Genomic DNA, 10,233 nt, shown 5'->3' with positions numbered 1-10,233 from the left:
AAAATCAGATGAAAGGTTTAGCGTTGGGAAACACATTTTGAATAATAAATAGTGCATTTTATATACAACTATATAGATCAGACCAAAATGAGGGACACATGAGGGGGGAAAGAGAGACAGGGGGACATTGCTCCAAATCAGGGACAGTCCCTAAAAATCAGGGATGGTTGGGAGCTATGCTTTTGGCAAGTAAAATGTGACTTGAATTGTTATTTTTAGCTTTGTCTAATTTCGTATAGCGCTTGTACATGGTGTCTGTATGTTATTGTCTTCTATAAAACATGACTTCTAATTCTTTAAAACAACTTCTGCTATTTCACTTATTTCCTCTTTCTATAAACTAAAATACATTCAGACAATACATCAGAGACTGCGCATCCTCTGCCATCCAGCTGTCACGGCAGGCAACGAGCGATGAGACTCTTCATCTTGATCAGTCTATCCTTTCTAGGTAAGTGCAAAAACGGGCTACATTCCCCTATGGAAGCTATTCTCACTAGAAAATGATTGACCAGTCTGTACACCCGAGGGGTGGAGGTCAGATGATAATGGGGCCCGATTGGCAGAATATTTGCAGAAAATAAAAAGAAGCTGTACCAGACGGCACCTCTTCTCATCTTGCTCTGAGCATGATCTGTGAAAAGTGCAATACAGACTCAAAACTTTCTTTTATTAAAGATAAATATTGCATATGTATAGTTTTAGCATTTTATTTTTTATCTATGTAGCACTGACCCTCGAAGGAGCTGCTGGTTTTATTGGCTTACCGTTACCTTCTTCCCTGTTTCTCCATCTAGGGTTTCCCGTGGTAGATGGCCCAAATAAATGTGGAAACTGACACTGAATCTTCTGTTGGGTTATTTATTTGAAGTATAAGCAGAGTCTCTCAGTTTAGGGTAGAGGGTTAGGATTAAGTTCAGGTACTTTTGGACTTTCTTATAGAAGAAATCCAGAGAATAACCGTTTCACAGCTGGATTTCACAACCCCCAGAGAGACCTCCTCTCACTAGGCCTAGCAGCCGGCGGGGTGTCAAGAATAGTCTCTGCCACAGACTTGGGTGTAGAATAGTAAAGTCTCTGCCACAGACTTGGGTGTAGAATACTTGAGTAAAGTCTCTGCCACAGACTTGAGTGTTACTGAGGAACATAGACAAATTTAAAGAGCTATCATACGGTACCAGTATCTCTCAGCCGATCCGGCGATACCGTATGAGTGTAGATCCATGTAGTGTCCTTCAACTGAGCCTCCAGGCTCCTTCAGAGAAGCCAGCCTTGTGCATGGCCTTCTCCTGAAGAGTCCTCCCCTGGATGCTTCTCCAGTTGCTGGGCCTCTCCCTTAGATGAGACGGCACCAGACCACCTTTGAATCAATAGGACACGATATTCATTCAGGCCTGTCCCTGCAGTTGCGTTGCCTCGGGCTAGCCAGCCCAGAGACTTGGAAATGCATGCTTCTGCACCCTATGGGGGCTGGTCAGGAGGACCAGAACCGAACAGACAGAAAAATTATCTCCCGAACAGACCAGAGACCACGTGATCTCAGTACCTTAACCACTTCCCACCCGGCCAATGTACATATACGGCCGGGTGGGAGCTCTCTACTTCTGATAGGATGTTCAGGAACGTCCTTCAGAAGGAGGGGGATCGCGCGCACGCGTGCCCGCGCAGCGGCGCGATCCCAATCTGCTCGTGTCACCCAGACACGGCGCATCTCGGATCGGCAGGAGGGCTCTGTGATTGGCCCTCCTGATCACATGACGGCCGTGTCCAATCACGGCCGTCATGTGATGTAAACAAACAGCCAGTTGCTAGGCAATCTGCTCTCCTCTCCTCACACAGAAGTCATCGCTGAGGAGAGGAGAGCAGATTGCTGCAGCCGGCTGATGATCAGTAAGTATGAGCTGTTTTTACAGCTTTTTACTAACTGATCACCAATCTAGTGTAAACACACATCACCACACAGTGTAAACACACATGTCACCACAATACACGTCACCACACATGTCCCCAAAACACACATGTCCCCAAATAATAAAAAGACATGTCCCCAAATAAAAAAACACATGTCCCCCACATATGTCCCACTAAAATCACATGTTCCAATGATTATCTGCACACATATGTACGTGATCACCTACACACATATGTACATGATCATTTGCGTACATATGTCCGTGATCACACAAACCAATTATTCTACACTTAACGGAATTTTTTTTAACAAAAACATGTAGCAGAATACATTTTGGCTTAAATTTATGACAAAATTCGATTTTATTGGATTTCTTTTAAAATAGAAAAAAGAAAATATTGTTTTTGTTCCAAATTTCCGCTTTTTGTGCGCTCATATCGCAAAAAATTAAAAACGGAGTCCTGAATAAATACCACCAAAATAAAGCTCTATTTGTGCGAACAAAATGATAAAAATTGAATTAGGGTACAGTGTAGCATGACCGCACAATTGTCATTGAAAGCGCTAGAGCGTTGAAAGCTGAAAATTGGGCTGGGAAGGAAAGGGGCAAAAGTGCCCTGTATTGTAGTGGTTAAATACCACCTCCCAGAATATACAGCAGGAGAACACTCCCACTGGGCTGGTTCCGAAAGAAACGTGGCATTCAATACACCCAGCTAGACTGCATTCTCACACCTGCCGGCGGTGACAGCGACACCTGCGGTCAAGGAGAACCCAGAGCAACCCAGCCAGACTGGTACTGAAACCATAACTTTTGTAATATTAGCCCCAAAACCCAACTATGGTTTCAGGAGAATTAACTTTAAAAAAACATACAGCGCATGCTCCTCAGGAGCCAGCGCTACATGTAAAATAAGTATTTGACTATAAAAAAGGAAATTATAAAGGGATAAATCACTCCTGCAAGAGCAAAGCACAGATTCACAAGGAAGCACAACTAGACTCACAGAAGATTACACTGAGAGACATGGGCGTCCGCAGAACTTTTTCCAAGGGGGAGCATCATTTTAAGGCCACTCATGCTCCGCCCCTTTTCGACAATCTCCTAAAAATCTTTCCACTGGTAATACATATGTGTTATATAACAGATAATTCATCTTCCCTTTGTATTGGAAGTTACTCTGGTGGCTGTGTTCCATGCCCATATAGCCTAGAGAATGTACATCTTTTTACATTGCAATACATCTGTTGTGGCCATATTTTGATCTCATGCTGTCACTGTATAGGCTGTTTTCATCAAGATAAAAATATGGTAACAACAGATGTATTGCAATGTAGAAAGATGTACATTCTCTAGGCCATATGGGCATGGTACGCAGCCACCTGACTAACCTTGCGGACGCCCATGCTTTCAAAAACCAGCCCTGGAAAAAATTTCATACCATACCTTACATTATCGTATTCACTCCCCCCTTACATCAGTGACCCCCGACTGGCCTGGCGGTGCTTTCACTGACCTCCTCTCAGGTGCACTGTGCAGGGCTCAGTCAGTCGGCTCCAGCTTGGTGGCTCTGGTTTTATCCTATAATCTCCTGTCCCCAGTCCACACAAGTCTGACTTCTCCCATGACCCCCATCCCGGCGGTACTCCCACTTTTGACTCCTCTCCAGACTCCCTCAGAGACTGCAGACATGCTACAGGAGATGGTCAGAGACTGCAGACTTGATGCAAGAGCTCAATGCAGCCTCACTGTGCCCATCAAATGCAGCCTCACTGTGCCCATCAAATGCAGCCTCACTGTGCCCATCAAATGCAGCCTCACTGTGTCCATAAAATGCAGCCTCACTGTGTCCATCAAATTCAGCCTCACTGTGTCCATCAAATGCAGCTTTACTGTGCCGTGAATGCAGTCTCACTGTGCCCATCATTGCAGCCCCTCCTGTGCCCCATGTCCCAGTCTGCAGTCCCTGTCTGTGGGAAGGGTCTGTTCTCGTTTTGGATGGGGATGGTGCTCCTTCCAGAGGATCTGTCTGCTGTGAGATGGAGTGGTCCCTGGTCACCTGCACCTTCAGCCTTCCTCATTTTCCGGCCCCAGTCAGCCTGCCCTCTGGTCCTGGGGAAGTGGAGAGCACTGGGTGGGAGTTGGAGAGAAGGGGGAGCAAAGAGTACTGGCGGGGTTGTAGAACACATGGGTGGGGGCAAAGAGCGAGGGGGAGTGGAGATCACAGGGGTGGGGAGCAGAGAGCGCTGGGGGGGGGGGCTTTAGAGCACTTGGAGGGCCAATAAGAACAGGGGTAGAGAGCACGGTAGGCTGAGAACACTGGGGTTGCTAAAAGTGTGGGGTGGTGAAGAGCACTGGAAGGGCAGAAAAACAGGGGTGGAGAGCACAGGGGCTGGAGAGTACTGGGGGGGGTACAAAGAGCAGGGGGGAGTGGCGAGCAATGGGGGGGAGCTTGAGAGCACCAGAAAGAACAGGGGTGGAAAGCACGGGGGACTGGAGAGCACTATGGGGGTGGAGAGCACATGGGTGGGGCAAAATGCAGGGGGAGTGGAGAGTACAGGGATGGGGAGTGTAGAGTGCTGAGGGGAGCCAAAAAGAACAGGGGTGGAGAGCACAGAGGGTAGAGAGCACTGGGAGGGCTGGAGAGCACCAGGGGGCAGAAAGAACAGGGGTGGGGAGAATGGGGGGCTGGAGAGCACTGGGGTGGCTGCTGGAGAGTGATGGGGAGAGCTGAAGAGCACTGGGGGGAGAAAGAACAGGGGGAGAGCACTGGGGGGAGTGGAGAGCACTGAGGGGGAGGAGAACAGGGGAGGAGCACTGGGTGGAGTGGAGAGCACTGGGGGGAACGGGGGGAGAGCATGGGGGGAGCACTGGGATGGTGGCTAGAGAAGGATGCGGAGAGCTGGAGAGCAGGGAGGGCAGCAAGAATAGGGGAGGAGAGAACTGTGGGGGGTGGGGGGGCAGGAGAGTGTAGTGGTAGAGGAGAGCACGGGGGGGGGGGGGCAGGAGAGTGTGGTGGTGGTGGAGGAGAGCACTGTGGGGGGAGGGCAGGAGAGTGTGGTGGGGCAGGAGAGCACTGGGGGGGCAGGAGAGTGTGGTGGTGGAGGAGAGCACTGGGGGGGCAGGAGAGTGTGGTGGTAGAGGAGAGCACTGGGGGGGGCAGGAGAGTGTGGTGGTGGAGGAGAGCACTGGGTGGGCAGGAGAGTGTGGTGGTGGAGGAGAGCACTGGGGTGGGGGGGGGGGCAGGAGAGTGTGGTGGTGGAGGAGAGCACTGGGGGGGCAGGAGAGTGTGGTGGTGGAGGAGAGCAGGGGGGGGCAGGAGAGTGTGGTGGTGGAGGAGAGCATGGGGGTGGCAGGAGAGTGTGGTGGTGGAGGAGAGCAATGGGGGGGCAGGAGAGTGTGGTGGGGCAGGAAAGCACTGGGGGGGGGCAGGAGAGTGTGGTGGTGGAGGAGAGCACTGGGGGGGCAGGAGAGGGTGGTGGTGGAGGAGAGCACTGGGGGGCAGGAGAGTGTGCTGGGGCAGGAGAGCACTGGGGGGGGCAGGAGAGTGTATTGGTGGAGGAGAGCACTGGGGTGGGGGGCAGGAGTGTGTCGTGGTGGAGGAGAGCACTGGGGGGGCAGGAGAGTGTGGTGGGGCAGGAGAGTGTGGTGGGGCAGGAGAGCACTGGGGGGGCAGGAGAGTGTGGTGGTGGAGGAGAGCACTGGGGTGAGGGCAGGAGAGTGTGGTGGTGGAGGAGAGCACTGGGGGGGCAGGAGAGTGTGGTGGGGCAGGAGAGCACTGGGGGAGGGGGCAGGAGAGTGTCGTGGTGGAGGAGAGCACTGGGGTGGGGGGGCAGGAGAGTGTCGTGGTGGAGGAGAACACTGGGGGGCAGGAGAGTGTGGTGGGGCAGGAGAGCACTGGGGGGGCAGGAGAGTGTCGTGGTGGGGGAGAGCACTGGGGTGGGGGGGGGCAGGAGAGTATCGTGGTGGAGGAGAGCACTGGGGGGCAGGAGAGCACTGGGGGGGCAGGAGAGTGTGGTGGTGGAGGAGAGCACTGGGGTGGGGGGGCAGGAGAGTGTGGTGGTGGAGGAGCACTGGGGCGGGGGGGGCAGGAGAGTGTGGAGGTGGACGAGAGTGTGGTGGGGCAGGAGAGCACTGGGGGGGCAGGAGAATGTGGTGGGGCAGGAGAGCACTGGGGGGGGCAGGAGAGTGTGGTGGTGGAGGAGAACACTGGGGCGGGGGGCAGGAGAGTGTGGTGGTGGAGGAGAGCACTGGGGCGAGGGGCAGGAGAGTGTGGTGGTGGAGGAGAGCACTTGGGAGGGGGGCAGGAGAGTGTGGTGGGGGCAGGAGAGCACTGGGGGGGCAGGAGAGTGTGGTGGTGGAGGAGAGCACTGGGGGGGCAGGAGAGTGTGGTGGGGCAGGAGAGCACCAGGGGGGCAGGAGAGTGTGGTGGTGGAGGAGAGCACTGGGGGGGGGCAGGAGAGTGTGGTGGTGGAGGAGAGCACGGGGGGCAGGAGAGTGTGGTGGTGGAGGAGAGCCCTGCAGCTCCCCCCCCCTCGATCCCCCTATCCAGGCAGCATGGCGGCGGCTGCAACACCTTGGGGATTCCAGGGGGGGGGACTTGACACCCCTTGCCCCCTGCTGCGGACGCCCATGGTGACCACTGAAGATCAGATCCATAGGCTGTGCACCCAATACCGGCAATCCGACCAGATGAGTGCAGGCATACAGGTCACTAACAATAGTACAGCTCCCAGCCAAAAATATATATAAGTAAACGATCTAAGGGTAGCTTTTATATGATCGTTTATTAAATAAAAAACTTGACTTAAAAAACTTCTCAGTTCACTACAAGTATCAATTTTTATGAACGTGGCAAGTTAAAAATTTTTCCATCAAAAGTAGCGTATAAAAAAGTTCACAGCATATCTTCGAAGCAAAACTGCTCATAACCACAAGATGCCACTGTAGCGTTAGTGGATATGATAGACAGACAGCAGGGGATGTCAGCAGAACAGCTCCTCCAATTCCCAATTTTGAGCATAATTAATTAGAGTGGTGGTTGATATGTATTGAGCCATGTGTCTTTGCATTGCCTACCACTGTATCCTATTTTCAGTGGATCTTTTATTATTTACATACAGCATTTTTTATACAGTTGTGCTGCATCTGTCTCCTGAGGAGAGGTTGTTGCGGGTGTCACGGAGGTCTGACCGGTTTCCGTTTCCGGCCGCGGCCACCGCTGTGTTTGCCTCTCTCTCCATAGCAACTGGACGAGTATTAAGCAGCTTTGGGTGATGCCTACAGCTCCATCCACCACTGATGAAGTCCCTGTAGAACGTAACGTGCGTATGGGGGAGGAGCTGTTCTGCTGACATCACCCGCTGTCTGTCTATCATATCCACTAACACTACAGTGGCATCTTGTGGTTGTGTAGTTTTGCTTCAAAGATATGCTGTGAACTTTTGCTGTGAACTTTTTTTATTCGCTACTTTTGATGGATCATTTTTTAACTTGCCACGTTCATAACAATTGATACTTGTAGTAAACTACTACACTTTTTTTAAGTGAAGTTTTTTAATTTATTTAATAAACGATCATATAAAAGCTACACTTAAATCGTTTTCTTATATATATTTTTGGCTGGGAGCTGCACTATTTTTAGAGACCTGTATGCCTGCACTCATCTGGTTGGATTGTCTGTATTGGGTGCACAGCCTATGGATCTGATTTTCAGTGGTCACCATTTGTTGATATGCACCTGAAGCCGTCTCTACCTATGGAGTGATGCTGTATGGTTCTACCCTGTATATGCCTTTATGACCATTTGAATTTCAGTGGTCCGATTTATTCGGTAAGCAGTATCTTGTGCTGGTGGAAGGATTTGTCACTGTGATAAGATCTTTTTCATCACGGAGTGGCCTCACTTGATCTTTTTGCATTATGGATTCACCATTTGCTATATGGACTTTATTATATTTTGTGCTGCACCATCTTACTTTGTATTTTAATATTGAGGTGTTGTGATTTGCTCCTTTAGGTGTTCAGCTTGCAATCATTTGGACTTTTTTATGTGTGTGCGCTGATTGGTTGTTTACGTTATAATATCTGGTGTGAAAGTTAGCCTAGAGGGCTAGTGAAAGGGGTAGTTGCAGCCTAGTGAGTTGGCAGTGCCTGAAGAGGTGGTGCTGAGATCAGTGACCACAGAGGAAGCTGTTTCACTACATTGTTGCTACACAAGGAGCTACAAGCTTCTGCCTGAAAAGAGCTATTGCAAAAATCTGCCGAGGGGCCTGTTAGATTATTCTACACTGATATTCTACACTGATTCAGCTGCAGCAAGCAAGCGTGTGCAGGAGGCAACTGGAGGAGACTGTACGTAGACTTTATATAGGAAGATGTCCCCGAGGTTGTTGCTGAAGTTTTTCTATAGTCAAGTAGGCATCCCATAACCTCCCATCACTATTCAAGTTGTTAACCCGCAATCAATAACAAAAAAAAAGCTAGGGACTGTTCTATTGCTGGGTGCTTGTGGAGATTTGGTGTGCTTGGATGTGCAAGAGTGAGGGATCCAAGTTCATCAGCAGTCCCTACGGGGGTGTCATAATATCTTAATGCATTTTTTAAATTAAGGTAAAAATGACTCCACTGCCTGCTTCCCCCTATCCCTAAACACTGATATGCCTCCGCCACCGATACAGCACTGTCCCGTCTGCAACATCACTGCTCTTTTCTTTGTCTCACTGGAGACACTGAGGGCAGTTATAACCATTGGCCCCTGCTGCTGTCAATCAAATCCTGTTATGGGAGAGTGGGGGGCATGGCCGAGCAGTGCTATGTGTGTCTATGAATGCATACGGCTTGGATCAGGAGCACATGTGTGCAGGTGTTGTCATAGCACAGCTTTGGGGGGCACTCGGAAGAAGGAGCGGAGAGTGCCAACCGGGACTCTAGAAGAGGAGGTACGAGACCCCTCTGTACAATAGCATTATTGGTATTGCATACTGTTAGCATCCCGTCTGTTCTCCACATGACTCCCTCTAGCTCAAGAACAGGTCTTCCTTTTCCTGTCCACAGAGTCTTGTAAATTGCAGAATAGGTTGTTCCAGTGCCAATCTGAAATACAGGCTCAGCCTGTCTGAGTACTGCATCCCCCACAAGCCCCAATTCCTTACAGTTCCTTACATCAGTCACTCCCAGGACTCACAGCCATTCAGTTTCCTCTTCATGTGCTTTGCCCAGTTGGTGCACAAGCTTTCCTGTAGTTGCACACAGCCCTGCAGCATCTTCATTCTCTGTTTCTCTCTTCTCCCCTCACATAGCCGAGGAGAGGGAGAACAGCTGAAGCACGGGCTATGTGTGTGCAGCTGCAGCACATGTGACACTGATTGACAGCCTGGACCATGCAGTTGTAGCCCAGATAGTGCCTTGGGCTGGGGCTTCCCAGAATAACAGAACCAGTCATAGGATTTTAGAGGTGCTCTGAATGGGCTGGAAACCATTTCATGAATATATGTGGACACACCATCATCATAGCTCCCAACTGTCCCTGATTTTGACATTTTGTAAATAAGCCATTTTTCTCTTTGATGGTCACAGATGAGGTGGCACTGATGGGCACTGATGAGGCGGCACTAATATACAGCACTGATGGGCACTGATAGGTGGCTCCGATGGGCACTGATAGGTGGCACTGATGAGAAGGTACTGATGGGCAGTGAAAGGCAGCCCTGATGGGTACTGATTAGCATCACTGGGCACTGGTGGGCATCACTGGTGGGCACTGACAGGCATCATTGATGAGGCTGCACTGATAATCAATGCAGATGTCCCCACTGAGAAAAGCCGCTCTCCTCTCTTCATGCGATGTCAGCATGAGGAGAGGAATGCATTTCCTATTTACACTGTGATCCGCTATGATTGGACACAGCTAATCACATGGTAAAGACCCTACGTCATAGGCTCTTTCCTGTGATCAGTGATGCAGTGTGTCTGAAGGACACACCACCAATCGCTGCGCTGCACGTCCCCGGGGGTGCACAGAAGTGGCCCGCCCTGAAGGATGTCATATGATGTCCAGTCAGAACAGTAAAGCCCCCTGCCCTTATGGGCACTAATAGATGGAATGATAGGCACTTGTAGGCAGCACTGATGGGCATGGATAAGTGGCATGATAGGCACTTGTAGGCAGCAATGATGGGCACGGATAAGTGGCATGATAGGCACTGATAGGCAGCACTGATGATGAGACATTGACAGGCATCACTGATGGGCACTGGTGGATATCACTGGTGAGGACTGACAGGCATCACTGATGGGCACTGGTGGATATCACTGGTGA

General features: G+C 50.6%; 1 protein-coding gene across 1 annotated transcript in view; it reads left to right on the top strand.

Moving 5' to 3' along the window:
• The first annotated feature begins 374 nt into the window (after window positions 1-374).
• Window positions 375-10,233, top strand: part of LOC143963816 (uncharacterized) — a 43,663-nt gene continuing 33,804 nt past the window's right edge. Inside the window, exon 1 of the mRNA XM_077473546.1 lies at window positions 375-451. Within this exon, the coding sequence (XP_077329672.1) occupies window positions 415-451 (37 nt within the window). The 5' untranslated portion in view covers window positions 375-414. The remainder of the gene's footprint in view (window positions 452-10,233) is intronic.

Source organism: Lithobates pipiens, unplaced genomic scaffold, assembly GCF_037356315.1.
Source record: "Lithobates pipiens isolate NorthernLeopardFrog02 unplaced genomic scaffold, aLitPip1_a1.2 Scaffold_8, whole genome shotgun sequence".
In the NCBI taxonomy this organism is placed as follows: domain Eukaryota; kingdom Metazoa; phylum Chordata; class Amphibia; order Anura; family Ranidae; genus Lithobates; species Lithobates pipiens.
The sequence above is the reverse complement of the archived record's forward strand: the minus strand, read 5'-3'. Positions and strand labels throughout refer to the sequence as shown.